Source organism: Balaenoptera borealis (genome assembly GCF_965194805.1).
Source record: "Balaenoptera borealis genome assembly, chromosome: 8".
NCBI lineage: Eukaryota > Metazoa > Chordata > Mammalia > Artiodactyla > Balaenopteridae > Balaenoptera > Balaenoptera borealis.
Genome location: NC_138865.1, coordinates 91,209,230 through 91,225,982, shown reverse-complemented (window position 1 = coordinate 91,225,982; position 16,753 = coordinate 91,209,230). Strand labels below are relative to the sequence as shown.

The following is a 16,753-nucleotide window of genomic DNA, read 5'->3' as shown; positions in this document are numbered from 1 at the left end:
AGTCCATCTCTAACCCTGATCTACCCTGAGGTACCAAATCAGTCATGTTCTTTGGCCTAAAAAGATGAGACAGCAGCAAATAAGAATGGAAGGGAAAGAGATAGACTAGAAAGAGAAGGAAATGGGAAAAAAAGGCCAACATTTTAAATAAGTGACTCTACTGCAATCTGTCCTTTATTTTCTTTCAGTGACAATTATACCTTACATTTGAATAGAACTTTAATATATTTTTCAAGGCATTTTCACATTCTATTAGAGCCAGTCTGCTCCCATAATTCAAGAAAAGAAGCATGGAAGGTACAAATAAGAGCGCCTCATCTGACAAAAAAGAATCCGTGGGCTGTGAACCCAAATTTCTTGTGGGGTTCAAGGTGTTTTAATAAGCTTTTTTTTTTTTTTTTTTTTTTTTTTATTTATGGCTGTGTTGGGTCTTCGTTTCTGTGCAAGGGCTTTCTCTAGTTGCTGCAAGTGGGGGCCACTCTTCAACGCGGTGCATGGGCCTCTCACCATCGCGACCTCTCTTGTTGCGGAGCACAGGCTCCAGACGCGCAGGCTCAGTAATTGTGGCTCACGGGACTAGTTGCTCTGCGGCATGTGGGATCTTCCCAGACCAGGGCTCGAACCCGTGTCCCCTGCATTGGCAGGCAGATTCTCAACCACTGCGCCACCAGGGAAGCCCCTTAATAAGCTTTTTAATTTGAAAAATGTGGAATTATAAAATATGACAAATATAAAAATTTTGAAAAGAGGTTTGATTTCCTTACCTGAAATTGACATGCACATTTCAAACCATCTCCATCTTCTTTACAGACTCCTCCATATTTACACGATGATTCATCACAAACCCTTATATCAGATTCCCTCACATTTAATTCTGTAAAAGAGGAAACATTGTTTCATATATATTTGTCTTTTTTATCCAAAGGTACATATATAAATAAAAGAAAAAATCCTTACACCTCATTCACAAGTATAATAATAAGACACAACATACAAAAAACAAGTTCTACAGGACACAAGATGTTCAAGATTCCCCAAAGAGAGTCCTGCATAATATGCCCAAAAGCATATAAAAGCAAAGAAAAATAAAACTCAAAATTTCAGGATTTCACATAATTCCCAAAGATAAATCCAAAGAATCTTTCTATTTTGCCTGCCAAGAGCTTAAGACAGTCTTCTTACTATTGTCTTAACGTTTTAGATTATTTTTCTAGTGTTTAAGTTACTTTTAAGGATAAAAAATAATAACTAAAAAGAATCTTGATTCTTCTGGTACCCAAAATAAGTTTTGGATGATCATTATTCACTCTAGAACAAACAAACAGTTTTAATTACAAAAGAATTATGAAGTAAGCTTGAATCTCATACAATAGGTACATATGGAGCATTTACATGCAAAGAAAGATTCAAAATCTTTCTAAACTTAAATTTTTTAAATGATTGATTTAATTTTACTACCACAGGAAGCAGAGCCTATCAATAATACTAGTATTCTGTGGTCATTCTGTGCCTGTTCCAAAACTGTCAGTCTTATTCTGGAACTATCAAAATAATCTCTCTAGGAAACCTAATAAACTGCTTCCAGGTTAGTGCTAAGTAAAGCAGCCAATCACATGGAATTGGGTGAAAACCACTACAAAGACAATTTTCATATCCTCCCTACTGGGAATGAGAGCTATAACAACAAATGCACTTACACAAACAGTAAACAAATGGTTGCTTAAAAACTCATCCCAGTGTAGAGGTGAACTCATGAGTCTGGGAGCAGAGAGGCCTAAGTTAGCTTCTGACCCTGTGGTTCAACAGCTGAGAGACTCTGGAAAGAGCACAAGATCTCCTGCAGCTCTAGATGGAGACAAGGTCTTGGCAAACAGATCTCAGTGAGCTTTCCTCCAGCAATCCTTCATCCCTGGTTGTTTTCTACTTCTAGACTTCAAATCAGGACTCGGTGGACTAAGTCAAGGAGGTTCTACTTCTCTATCTAGTGACATCTGTCCTGGTTGACCATCATTTCCTCTCTCTGCCCCACTTGTCCTCAGTGCTCTGCAATGTGTCTCAGGTCTCCTCCCCCTAGCTGACCCTCCAATGAGTTGGCAGTCAAGTACCTAAATACACAAGGAGTTGATAGTCACAGTACTTATTTGAGAAACCACTCTGCACCAAGCACTGCACTAAAGTAAGCATATGTCTATGTAACTATTGGTTACAAAAATTTTTTCTTCTATTCCTTAAATGGACCTCAGGTGCACAAAATTGGATTGCTCTAAAGTTCAAGCATATGTGTAAAATTAAAAAAAAAAAAGATGAGTAGAAATGAAAACTACAGGAAACTAATGCAGCTGTTTTGTTGCTCTCTGTTTCTCTCACTATTCAAGGCACAAATGACCATCTTTCTCTTCTTTCATCCTGGCTCTGGAGGCTTTATGTTCTTGGTTTTCCTCATCTCCCACTTTTTGCTTGTTCTTCCCTTCCCCCCTTAACCTCTTGCATTACCTCCTGAGGCTCAATCTTAAGTGTGGGGTTTGCTTTTTTTCAATCTGCCTACATTCCTACTGGGAACCTGCACAAGGTCTGGGTTCCAGTTACTGTCTAATGTACATTTTAAAACCCAAGGAAGATAACTATATATTAATAAAGAACTGCTCTGGAAAAGAAGATAAGAATGCATAATATCTTTGCTCAACCACAGGTTTCATCAATTTAAGGGACCATAGAAATAAAAACAACTGTACAATTTGAGAAATAAAATTTAGTGTCTTTCTCTTATTTCTTTTCTTTGTAGCCTTAAAGTTCACACTGGGTTCCAATACAATCACACATACCAAACAAGAATAAAGTTTTTATTTTGTCCATGGGTCAAGATCATGCTCTGAGTTAAGACTTGCTATCCTGGCTTGAGATTCTTTTGAGTTGCAATGTTTTACCTGTTGCATTTTAAAAGCACAACGGGATTGCAATCTAGAGCCTAAACCCTCCCTGCCACTAAGATTCTCACATGTCTGTGAGAGTTGTTCAGGCATCTGTTTGCATGAGGGATGAAGGAACATTTTTAGAGAATAATCATCCTTACTAAAGTGAGGCAGAAAAGCTCAGCCTGATAAACAAAGCCTTGGTTGGAAAGGAGGAGTGATCCCAAGCACAGGGTGATATCTCATCCAGACTGCCCCAAAGGGTCGTCATGACGGAGACAGAGAGGCTAACAATGAGAAACTAAAGAATGCCTTTCACTAAAAACTCTGAAGCACCCAAACAATCCCACTCCTGGGCATATACCTGGAGAAAACCATAATTCAAAAAGATACATGCACCCCAATGTTCACTGCAGCACTATTTACAATAGCCAGGACATGGAAGCAACCTAAATGTCCATCAACAGAGGAATGGAAAAAGAAGATGTGGTACATATATACAGTGGAATATTAGTCAGCCATAAAAAAGAACAGAAATAATGCCATTTGCAGCAACATGGGTGGACCTAGAGATTGTCATACTGAGTGAAGTAAGTCAGACACAGAAAGACAAATATCATATGATATCGCTTATATGTGGAATCTAAAAAAAAAGGGTACAAATGAACTTATTTACAAAACAGAAGTAGAGTCACGAATGTAGAAAACAAACATATGGTTACCAGGGGATGGGGGGGAGGGATAAACTGGGAGATTGGGATTGACATATACACACTACTATATATAAAATAGACAACTAATAAGAACCTGCTGTATATAGCACAGGGAACTCTACTCAATACTCTCGTAAGGGCCTATATGGGAAAAGAATGTAAAAAAACAAGTGGATACATGTATAACTGATTCACTTTGCTGTACACCTGAAACTAACATAACATTGTAAATCAACTATACTTCAATAAAAATTGAAAACAAAAACAAACCAAAAAAAGCTCTGAGGCAACAAGACACAAAGAGCTCCACTTTGATACCCACATGACAAGATATAAGAGGGGTAGAAAAGGGGCTAGGACACCTCACCATCCCCAGCCCAGCACACCTGGGCAGGCCAGCACAAAGCCAAGGAGGTAGTGGTGTCAGGCTCCAAGGTACACCTCTGATATCTACGGGGAGGTACCAATGCGCAACTTCAGGGGCAGCTAACATCACAAGAAAAACAAGACATGCTGTGTGGCAGCGGCCAGAATACATTAGTGAGCCTACATGGTACACCCTTGGGTAACTCCAAAAATAAACTTGGCAAGGAGGCATTCTGTGGGAGCTAGAGGTCCTACATTAACAGGTAAGGGTGAAAAGTCATGAAATTCTGATTATACTGGTTACTTGTCATGTTTTATTTTACACCTATCTTGCTATCAAATCCATGCTATTTTCATGTGTGTTAATGTGGTAAATGTGATTATGTAGTTAGTTGATCAGGAAGCAATTATGTATCTCCTATGTATCTAATATTATGCTAAGAATTTGGTATACACTGGAAAGAACATAACAGGGAGCTTATGATCTTGCTAACATATGGAACAATAAGCGATTAACTCAACATAAATATAGTCTATAATAAGGGGGAAATTGTGTTGTACAGACCATGTTTGCTCTAGGAGTTTCAAGAAGTAGGAAATAAAAATGGATTTGAAGTATAGGGTGCAGTGTCAAAGACAGCAACACTTGCACTGACCTTGAAAAATTATTAAGACTTTTTCTGATTATAAAACTAATATAGATAGGATCATTACACAAAATTTAGAAATGGCATTGTTTTAATTGCCCACAACATGTGATAATATTAAAAGAGAGAGAAAAGAATGTTCTTATCTATGAACAACATAAGTGAAAGCAGAGACACAAATAATTTAATAGTACACGTAAACATTAATTATCAGTGGTTCCCAAACCATGTTCCTTAGGAAAACTCGTGTCCTAGACTATAGTGTACCTTCATTAAAATCAAGTAGAATTTCAGTTTCTCATTTGAAAGGGAAAAACTTCAATGGAGAGAATTTTCTCATTTTAAGTGAGCTTTTTTTCACTTAGATTTCTTTTTTTTTCACTTAGATTTCTTTTTTTTTTTTTAAGATTTATTTATTTTTATTGATTGATTGCTATGTTGGGTCTTCGTTTCTGTGCTAGGGCTTTCTCTAGTTGCGGCAAGCGGGGGCCACTCTTCATCGCGGTGCGCGGGCCTCTCACTATCGGGACCTCTCTTGTTGCGGAGCACAGGCTCCAGACGCGCAGGCTCAGTAGTTGTGGCTCACGGGACTAGTTGCTCTGCGGCATGTGGGATCTTCCCACACCAGGGCTCGAACCTGTGTCCCCTGCATTGGCAGGCAGATTTTTAACCACTGCGCCACCAGGGAAGTCCTCCAACAGTGTTTTATGAGAACACAAGATAATGAATGTCACAAGCTCACGAACATATACTTTAAATTGTTTTGTCATTGTGGCCGTCGTGGCTAATTGCCTACTTTGGATCTATTCTCTCCTTCTTACTTAGTAAGGGAACCCCAATTTTGTTCTGGGAAACAAGGTACTCAGCTAAGTAATCTATTTCCCCAAATCCCTTGCTGTGTACCACAGTTGATATATAAGCACTGTCCATTCCTCCTTCCTTCTTCCATTCTTTGTTCTGTTTGGAAAGTAAACCTCTTGCCTAAGGTTGTGGAAACCATCTTACATGCGTGAAGGTGAAAGCTACGAGCTAAAGATGGTAGACCAGACAGACAGGAGCAAGAGTGTGGAGAGAATTATGGAATCACCACACCCACCCTGGATTTCATCCCTCCAGACTTACTGTTACAGGAAATGAACACATAAAGTCCTTATCATTTAAGCCACTATTGGTCAGGTCACTGATACATGTAAGTTAAAGACAATCCTGACATAATGATTGCATGTAAATTTAAGATAAACATTTCTAAGGAAAGTCTTAAATAATCTGGTGCTACATCACAGTTTACATGATAAAATTACATTATCAAGAGCATCATGACTTTCCGGTGCTCTGACTCCTCCCAAATTTGAGAACTACTGCCTTAGCTCAAACTCAGTATAGAAGGAATTCTATATTGGGATCATCTTCTGAATGTTATTTCTTTTCAAGTATTCTGTTCAGTACCAGGCATCAAGAGGGCACTCTACTACCTGTCAGTGATGATGATGATTACACACCTGCCTTCCTGAGCCCAAAATGGAAATTCAGCAAAAAGGATGAGCCATTTCTAAGGCCCTCAAAACTCAGTTCTCCAAATAGAAATATTTTACACAAGCAATCACTCAGCAGAGTGGCTCAAAACAGATATACTTTGCTCTGGTTACAAATGTGCCAGTCATATAATTCTCTAAATGTAAAACTTGTCTCAATTTTCATTAACATTTCAAAGCTGGGGAACAATACACAGTAAGGGAAGAAACCCTACTTACTGTGAACCTGAACTGCCAGAATCCCCAACTTTTGGCAGCACTAACTAGCTTCAGGCTGCAGTTCAAAATGAGACCTATTAGCACTCCAGAATGATGTGACTTTCCTACCACCGTTCCAATTAAACAGAAGGTAGTTGGAGGATCTTATGAGTCAGCTAGTAATTACAGGAGCCAAAAGTGAATTAACTTTGGAAATGTTACCACAGAATTGAGGGCTTCTCAATCTCGGCACTACTGACATTTTGGGTTAGCTGCTTCTTTGTTGGGGGTGGGGGCTATCCTGTGCGCTGCAGGATGTTCAGCAACATCCCTGACCTCCACCCACTAGACGCCAGTAGGACCAGCTGTAACAACCAAAAATGTCTCAACATTACGAAACGTCCCCTAGGGAACAAAATCACCCCCGGGTTAGATCCACTATAAAAGATAAAATGAAAGGCTTTACATTCAATTCTCTAATACAATCATTATAAAGAAAGTGAGTCAAATAAGCAGCAATCTGCAAGATCTCTGCACATTACTACGGCTGTTTTTCATTTCAACAGGAGGACCTAAATATATTGCCTCCAAGTTTATGTCAAGTCCTGGCTCAGACTGGGTGCCCCTCCTTTAATAATGTCTTAACCTCTAGCAAGCCTGGCTTCTTCCCCCTTCATATCAAAACTCTATCAAAGGTCAACATGACCTCTATTCTAAATATCCATACCTTTTTTCTTAGTCTTACAACTCTTTTCTTGACCTTTCTACAGTAGTTGACACACCTGGCCTCCCCTTCCAAACTAATAATCTTGATTATCCCCCCAACTCTCTGACCACTTCCCTTTTAATCACTCCTTTTCCCTTCTCCTACTGCTCAGTCCATGTCACTCTTAGAATTTATTCCCAATTTAATCAACTCTCCAGATTAACCAAAGTGTGCTTTTCTCTGTAAAACATACAAACCAATGCCCATGGCTCAATGAATCCTCAAGGCTACTAGGTCACTCTCTAGAACATTCATGAGTACTTTAGCTCCAACCAGGAGAGCAGCTCTTGTGCTTCAAGAGTCATTATGTATGTTATATAGCTTGTGTATGCCAACTGTATTTGTTATTGTAATTCTGTGGTTTCAACTCTTCATAAGAGTGAAAATAAATTGTTTCTATGAAAGCAAAATTGAATGCTACAGAAAGACTTAAGATGAGCTGCTTTTTACAAATAGCTATTGCCTTAGGTGTAGGCAAGATAAAAATCTAGATTTTTGTATACACAAGTCTTTAAGTTCCTTTTTAAAGACATTAAAACTGGAATGTGTACTCAATGCATTATGAATCTGGTTTATTCAAGAAAGGGGAAATTCCAGCTATTCTCAAAGAAAAATTCTGGGCCGTCTTTCAAAATACTGTTTAATAAATATATATTTTTAAGTTAAAATATTACATGCATTTATGAATTATTTTGTGACTCCACACTTAAAAAACTTTGATTAACCAACTACCAGAATCTTAAAGCACTGAGACAAGACGGCTCCTACCATATATAAAAATATTCTGCCCTCAGCCATCCCGTTGTGATATCTCATTTTACTTCTTCTCTCTCAGCATTCTCATGCACTCCCACCACTCAAGTCTTCAGTTGCTTTTCCCCAACCTTATTAAAGCCATTTCATCTGCTTTTGCCAGTGCTATTTCCAGCCTTCAGAGAGCACTGTTAGGCAAAGTCCTATAAATGAATACTTAAATAATACTTAACGATAAGTATTCTTTAAGTACTTATCAACACGTGGAAATTTTCAGTTCATCGCCAGTTGATTCCTTATTGACTCCCTTTCAGGACATGTTCAAACTTTGTACCTTGTTCTTAAGAAAATTTCAATGGGTTTATTCTCATTCTCTAGATGTTAATAGTATTTGGGAAAACCTGTATACCAATCCAGTCTTACAGGACCCCTGTAGGATGCTTTCACTCCCAGAAAAACCCCAGCTTGTTCATGACCCCATATCCAACTGCCTACAAGACAGTTCCATGATCTCTACACTGAAAACAGTGGAAATATTAAGAATATTTAATGTTTAAATATTAAATATTTAAACATTAAAATATCACCAGGAAATGGTGTGACACAGCCACAAAACATTTAACAGCTGTTTAAAAGGCTGTGTATATTATATAGCAATGTGGAAATAGCTGATGAATGTCAAGTGAAAAGGCAGAAAACAAAGCTATACACATACACCAAGATAATGTATAAAAAACACATATATGGGCTTCCCTGGTGGCGCAGTGGTTGAGAATCTGCCTGTCAATGCAGGGGACACGGGTTCGAGCCCTGGTCTGGGAAGATCCCACATGCCGCGGAGCAACTAGGCCCGTGGGCCACAATTACTGAGCCTGCGCGTCTGGAGCCTGTGCTCCGCAACAAGAGAGGCCGCGATAGTGAGAGGCCCGCGTACCGTGATGAAGAGTGGCCCCTGCTTGCCACAACTAGAGAAAGCCCTCGCACAGAAACGAAGACCCAACACAGCCATAAATAAATAAATAAATAAATAAATAAAAATTAAAAAAAAAAAAAAACACATATAGGAAAATCCAGCCAGGAAAAAACAAAAATTGGTTAACAGGGGTTGTGTTTGCACCAGTTGAACATGGATGATTTTTTCTCTTTAAAAGTTTCTATACCAGTTATATTTAACGGGGGAAAAGACTCAATGTGATTTCAAACAACCCCAGAGACAGCTTGCCATACAATGCACAAAGCGTGAGTTTGGGGGACAATACAGGCCAGGTTCACATGCTGGTGCTTCACATTGTAGAGTATACCACCTTCCCTAGGTATTGTAATGATTAGATGAGATAATGTATTAAAAAGCAACAGTGCCTAGAACAAGTAGGTATACTACAAAGATTCACTTCCTCTCTTTCCCCAGACCAGTTTGAGAGATACCTTTAATGACACAAATCATTGAAAATCAAACAACAGATCTATCTAGTAAATGTTGACTTCAGTCTCAGCAAATGAGATGAATTAGGAATTAAATTCTCTTCAACTTGTTTACTAAATTAACCATATTACATTGTGATTTTCTGCTATAAAAATATGAGAGGGAAAATAAACTGTACTCATACTTCATGATAGAAAACCAAAAGCAGTTTACATTAATATTAAACAGCATCCGCAGCAGAGATGACTAAAAGTTCTCTAAGCTATATTTAACGAAAGAAATTCACATGTGCCACATAATTATCTGACTCCAATATTTTTCATCCCATTCTGCACACTACTGCCAAACCACCCTTTGTTAAACACCACTTTGATCATGTCAATCCTCTACCCCAACACCTACAATCATTCCCTGCTGCCTACTTCAATTCTAAATGCCTCTATGTCAGTATGCTTCAGGCAAGGTGATGGGGAGGACAGTCTATTGCAGGATCAGAAAGAAATACCTAGATCTCGAGCTGGGTATTAATGGTACCCAGGGTCTTTCTAGCCCTATCAAAGATCTCGAACTTCAACACTCTCTCCCTTACTATTTCTCACTAGCTTGGCAAACCTGTGTGCTTCACTCTCACAGATCCATAAACTGAAGTCCTATATGGTTGCCAGGGGACAGGGACAGAGGAGTATTGCGACTGTTAATAGGTATGGAAATTCTTTTTGGGGGCAATGGAAATGCTTTGTAATTAGATAGTAGATAGTGGTGATGGTTGTGTAACATACTGAATATATTAAAAAACACTGAATTGTATACTTTAAAATGGTGAGTTTTATGTTATGTGAATTTATATCTCAATAAAAAATTTAAAAGTTTAAGAATAAGAGAAAATAACCATGTTACCTAAATTAAAAAAAAAAAAAATGAACAGGCATTATAATTCAGTGTTTAAGAGGCAGACCCTAGAATCAGACCTCCTAGATCAGTATCCTGGCTCTATCACTTATCAGCTATGTGACACCTTAGTAATTTACCACTCTGTGCCTCCGTTCCCTCATCTGTAAAATGGGGACAATAACACTAGGGACAATAACAGTACCCATCTCATAATGTTGATGAAGGATTAAATAAAGATAGGGAAAGCACTCAGAGCAGTGCATGACACATTGTAAGTGCTATGTTAAGTGTTTGCTATTATTTTTTTATTAACACCAGCTCTGGAGAAGGTGTGGAAAATGAGCACTCAAACCAACTATAAAAGTATAAATTGGCAGAACCTCTCACAGGATAATATGGCTGTATACACGGAAATTTTAATTGTCTCTATGCCTTAACCCTACAATTCTATTCCTAGGAAATTATGATAGGGATAGAAGACAAAACATATAAAAATGTAGGTACAAGATTGGTGACATCAGCTTTTTTTTTTTATAGCAGCAAAGTGGAAAAAACCCTAAGTGTCCATATGTTGGGAATTAATTAAATAAGTTATTGATGAAATATTATGCAGCCATGAAAGTATGCAGCAGAAACACATACACTGATATGGAAAGACCAAAATCCATTATGAAGTGAAAAAAAGCAGGTTATAAAACTATATAGGGACTTCCCTGGTGGTCCAGTGGTAAAGAATCCGCCTTCCAATTCAGGAGAGGCGGATTGGATCCCTGGTTGGGGAACTAACACCCCACGTGCCGCAGGGCAACTAAGCCCGCACGCCACAACTGCTGAGCCCTCGCGCCTCAACTAGAGCCTGCATGCCGCAAACTACAGAGCCCACGAGCTCTAGAGCCCATGCACCACAACTAGAGAGAGAAAACCCGCACACCACAACTAGAAGGAAGCCCGTGCACCACAACGAAGAGCCCTCACCGCAATGAAAGATCCCACATCCTTCAACGAAGAGCCTGCATGCCACAGCTAAGACCCAACGCAGCCAAAAAAATAAAGAAAAATAAATAAACTATATAGTTATAATGCAATTTATATTTTGCAACATATACATGTTTACATAAGTATTTTAAAATTCTGCATGTATATTCAGTGTATTTCCTCCATCAAAAAATTTAAAATATCAATAAATAAATCTAATTACAAAAAAACACTCTCTGGTTCTATTTCTTTTTTTCTTTTTTTTTTCTTTTTTTGGCCCCTCCACAAGGCTTGTGGAATCTTAGTTCCCCAACCAGGGATCGAACCTGGGTCCACAGCAGTGAAAGTACTGAGTCCTAACTACTGGACTGCCAGGGAATTCCCATCTCTGGCTCTATTTCAAACCACTATTCCTTAGTGTCTGCAATACCAAATGGAATGGGAGGTAGCCAGAACCCAGAAGTCACCCACAAGGACAAAAATCTACAAAACAACCTGCAAATTGGCACTGAAGAAACTGATATTAACTATTTTAAAAGAGAACTTTAAAAGGACTTCACAAACTCTGGTGCATTAGAAAGAGCTCCAGAGTCAGAGTTTTGATTATTTGATTAAGTAACTATATAATCTTGGCCAACACTAAATCTCTCTGAGAAATCCCAGTTCCCTAGAGTAAAAATGGGTATAATAATCCCTCCTCACAGGATTGCTAAGATTAAATGACATCTTTACATCTTTACAAAGGACCACTGTAAACCATGGCAAACTGTTATAAAATAGTGAATAATTTTTTTTAAAAACTAAGTTTAATTAAATGGTAATTAGGAAGCACTTATGTTCTGAACATGGAGACGGAAACAACGGTAAACATAATGGCACCATCTAAAAAATATCTCAAACTACTTTAAAGAGAAAAAAACTATGAAAAGATGAACACAAGACACTAAAAGACTGAGCTGACTTGTGAACAATAGAGGATCTAAATATACAATAAGGCTATAAACAACAGAATTGAAATAGAAATATCAGCAGTTTAGATTCACTTGTAAAACAGTATTATACGAAAGCTGACAAGGCAAAATAAGCTAAACTTAAAAATTCCAAAAGATCTGTCCTGTGAACAATAGTGGCTCCAGGTTAAACAGGATATGCCAAAGCAAACACTAATATCAAGGAAAAAGTTCAAACTTTTTCTGGTATAAATTGAAATAGTTTCAGCATAAACATTAAGATACTGCAGAGGAGAATGGCAATCATCACAGACTTCTTCTTTACATTTTTCCATATTCCTCAAATTTCTTGTATCAAACAAATATGCCTTTATAACAAAGAAAAAAGGTGTGGGGTTTTTTTTCCTTTTTCTTTTCTTTGCTTTGCTTTTTTTTTTTTAAACCATGGAAAAGAAAGACTCAGAATATCTGCACAAAAATGAGAGGAATGGCGCCATGGCTAAAAAGTTTCTGAAGGCAGAAGAATATGTTAAGAACTTCAGAATTCAAAAAATGATGAAACTACTGAGCCATGAAAAATACATGACACTTGTAAAAGGAAATAGATTCAAACAGTAACAAAAGATTAACAGTAAATCATCTAATAAACTAAAAGCAAATACTGAGGGAGTTTTAAGATTTAAACATAGAATTTCAAAGTGCATGAGAAGAAAAACATGCAAACTCCTAAATGCTTTATTTCTCCCATGAGAGAAGCTAATAATGGAATTAACAGTAAGAATAATGAAAATAGTTCTGCTAAAACAATGTTTCTAATAATGTAAAAAAGGGGGGAGAGGGAAGGAGGAGGTAAATGGGTTGACAGTATCTCCCAATTCAGCTTTTAAAAAATTGAAAATTTACACGCCATTAGAGAAATCACATATATAGGGGAAATGAGGGATAACATATATGAACTTAAAAGATGGTTGGTTATAATAAAAAAGACAATAACAAGTATTGGCCAGAATATGGAGAAATTAGAACCCTCACACATTGCTGGTGAAAATGTAAAACAGTGCAGCCACTTTGGAAAACAGTTTGGCAGTTCCTCAAAATGTTAAACATAGACTTACCATGTGACCCAGGAATTCTACTCCTAGGTATGTACCCAAGAAAACTGAAAACATATGTCCACACAAAAAAGTGTACATGAATGTTCATAGCAGCATTATTCATAATAGCTCAAAAGTAGAAACAAACCAAATGTCCATCAGGTGATGAATGGATAAACAGAATATGGTATTATCCATACAATGAACTATTATTTGGTCATAAAGAGGAATGAAATTCTGATACATGCTATGACATGGATGAACCTTGAAAACATTATGCTAAGTGAAAGAAGCCAATCACCAAAGGCCACATATTGTGTGATTCCACTTGTATGCAATGTCTAAAATTGGCAAATCTACAGCAAAAGATAGATTAGTGGTTGCCTAGGGCTGTGGGAGTGGGGTTTGGGGAGTGACTGTTAAAGAATATGAGGTCTCTTTGGGGAGGAAAAAAATGTTCCAAAATTGATTGCAGTGATGGTTGCACAACCTTGTGGCTATACTAAAAACAACTGGATTTTACATTTTAAAAGATAATCACAATAATGGAGGGTAGCACAAATATCATAATTACTTCACTTAATGTAAATGGGATGAATACCTATGAAAGCAGAATGGTCTACATATACACTGGGAAACAAATCCCAACACTTAAAACTAAAAAACAAACACAAATCCAAAAAGGAATGGGCAACATTATGACTTCAGGAGATTCTTTAAATCTGCCTTGCACAAAAATAAAAAGTACAACAAAAAATGAAACAAAAACTATTCAATGTATATGTCCCTAAGAGAATAACAGAAAAACAAAAATATAAGAAAAATTTTGAAAAATAAACCTGTATTATAACTGGAGGCTTCAATGTTTCATTAACAATAGATGACAACACAAAGAATTAAAAGTACAGAACTGATATAAAGCATAAATTAAACCATTTCCCTTGGTAGGAGCCAACTTGGCAGTCAGGTTCAGAAAAGAAAGATTTAGATACATAAATATAGATATAATATAGATACAGATATAGATGTAAGGTAGATAGAGACATACATACATATAGATAGAGATAGAGATAGATAGACTTAGATACAGAAAGAGACTATGATAGAGCAAATGTGGTGAAACCTTAATTGGGAAATCTGGGTATACTACATCAACTTATCTCAAAGTTTGAAATTCAAAAATTTTTTTTAAGTTTAAGTAAAATTAATAGTTATATAATAGGAGACTAAGAAGCCAAGGAAATAATACTTTCTTTTCTGAGGTATAAGTATATTTCATAAAATGTGTTCTCATACTAGAACGCAGAGACACAGCTAGTTCTAATGTGAAAACCTAGAAATTCTATGACACATTCTTAGACCATAATGCAAAACCACAAAACTATCTGTAACATATCTAAATTCATAAATTTTACAACAATGATGAAAGGAGTGTTATCATAAATGCCTGTGGTCTTAAGGGAAAAAAAACAATGATCTGTTTCCACCTCAAGAATTTAGAAAGAAAAAAACGGGAAAGTTGAAAAAGAGGAAGTACTAAAACTAAAATATAAAATTAATAAAGGAAAACTAAATATGATAAAAATATCATTAGAGAGTGTTTCAAGGAAAATGGTATAGTCAGAGATAGCGGGGTAGCTTTCAAATACGAAGAGGTAGGAGGTGGATTCAAGGCAAAGGTTGAGAAGGAAAAGAACAGAGTGCAGCACTGTTGGTGGGAATGTAAATTGATACAGCCACTATGGAGAACAGTATGGAGGTTCCTTAAAAAACTAAAAATAGAACTACCATATGACCCAGCAATCCCATTACTGGGCATAAACCCTGAGAAAACCATAATTCAACAAGAGTCATGTACCAGGGCTTCGCTGGTGGCGCAGTGGTTAAGAGTCTGCCTGCCAATGCAGGGGACACGGGTTCGAGCCCTGGTCTAGGAAGATCTCACATGCCGCGGAGCGACTAGGCCCATGAGCCACAATTGCTGAGCCTGCACGTCTGGAGCCTGTGCTCCGCAACAAGAGAGGCCGCGATGGTGGGAGGCCCGCGCACCGCGATGAGGAGTGGCCCCCACTTGCCGCAACTGGGGAGAGACCTCGCACAGAAACGAAGACCCAACACAGCCATAAATAAATAAATAAATAAATAAAATTTTAAAACACTGCTGGATCTGATTGCCAATATTTAAAAAAAAAAAAAGAGTCATGTACCACAATGTTCATTGCAGCTCTATTTACAATAGCCAGAACATGGAAGCAACCTAAGTGTCCATCAACAGATGAATGGATAAAGAAGATGTGGTACATATATACAATGGAATATTACTCAGCCATAAAAAGAAACAAAATTGAGCTATTTGTAGTGAGGTGGATGGACCCAGAGTCTGTCATACAGAGTGAAGTAAGTCAGAAAGAGAAAAACAAATACCGTATGCTAACACATATATATGTAATGTAAAAAAAAAAAAAAAAATGGTTCTGAAGAACCTAGGGGCAGGACAGGAATAAAGACGCAGACGTAGAGAATGGACTTGAGGACACGGGGAAGGGGAAGGATAAGCTGGGACGAAGTGAGAGAGTGGCATGGACATATATACGCTACCAAATGTAAAATAGATAGCTAGTGGGAAGCAGCCACATAGCTCAGGGAGATCAGTTTGGTGCTTTGTGACCACCTAGAGGGGTGGGATAGGGAGGGTGGGAGGGAGACGCAAGAGGGAGGAGATATGGGGATGTATGTCTATGTATAGCTGATTCACTTTGTTATAAAGCAGAAACTAACACACCATTGTAAAGCAATTATACTCCAACAAAGATGTTAAAAAAAAAAAAAAAAAAGAACAGAGTGCAGCAGAAGTTGCAAGGACTACAGGCAGGAGAGGTGCTCAGATGGTAAGGGTTTGAAACTGCAGAAATAAGGATTTGCATTTAAGTTGGTGATGGTGAGTAACAGGAATGAGGGAAGGAATACACACCAATTTGACCCTCCTCCAAACAGGCTCTCCATCCCAAATCAAGAGCATCACAGTTCATCCCGCCTCCTATGGCAGGTGATCCAGAAGCTAAGGGAGAAAAAGGTCAGTGAAAGGATGGCTGGGTAGGGACTAACAAAGTGAACAGCTGATGCCCCACTAGACAACTCTGGAGGATTTTTGCCACGTGGCAAGAGCCTAATGTTACCAATACCTCCAAGTTTAGAAAGGCAGACCACAATCCAGATTTTTAAGTGACACCTCAAGATTTTTAATGGTTAACAACCAATGCAATTTTTAAAAATACAGTGCAGGCCAAACAAGTCCTCTGAGTTCTCCCCATTTCTACTATTGTTATCTTTCACCATGCTCCCAGTCTCTTCCCTTCTCCCTTTCATCTTCAACAATTCCAGACTTTGTTTTCTAAAACCACAATGTCACTCGAATCCTTTAAGTTTCCCTTTGTCTTCAGGGCAAGTGCCAAATCTTCAGCTCAGTCTTCAAGGCCTTCCTCTAACATGGTGGCAGTTGTGCGACTCACCTCCTGCCTTAATCCCCACATCCCAGT

The 16,753-nt window shown here is 37.9% G+C and overlaps 1 protein-coding gene across 3 annotated transcripts in view; it reads right to left on the bottom strand.

Moving 5' to 3' along the window:
* TMEFF1 (transmembrane protein with EGF like and two follistatin like domains 1) overlaps positions 1–16,753 on the bottom strand; it is a 93,167-nt gene that overhangs the window by 66,871 nt on the left and 9,543 nt on the right. For 2 of the 3 annotated variants that reach the window (XR_014247898.1, XM_082404121.1), the window contains exons 2-3: positions 16,189–16,275; positions 765–874 (exon numbers count right to left, since the gene is read on the bottom strand). Coding sequence is in view for 2 of the 3 variants with exons in the window: in XM_082404121.1 (XP_082260247.1) it covers positions 765–874; positions 16,189–16,275 (197 nt within the window). In the remaining variant the exon portion in view is untranslated. The remainder of the gene's footprint in view (positions 1–764; positions 875–16,188; positions 16,276–16,753) is intronic. The other variant, XM_082404122.1, reaches the window with a different exon arrangement.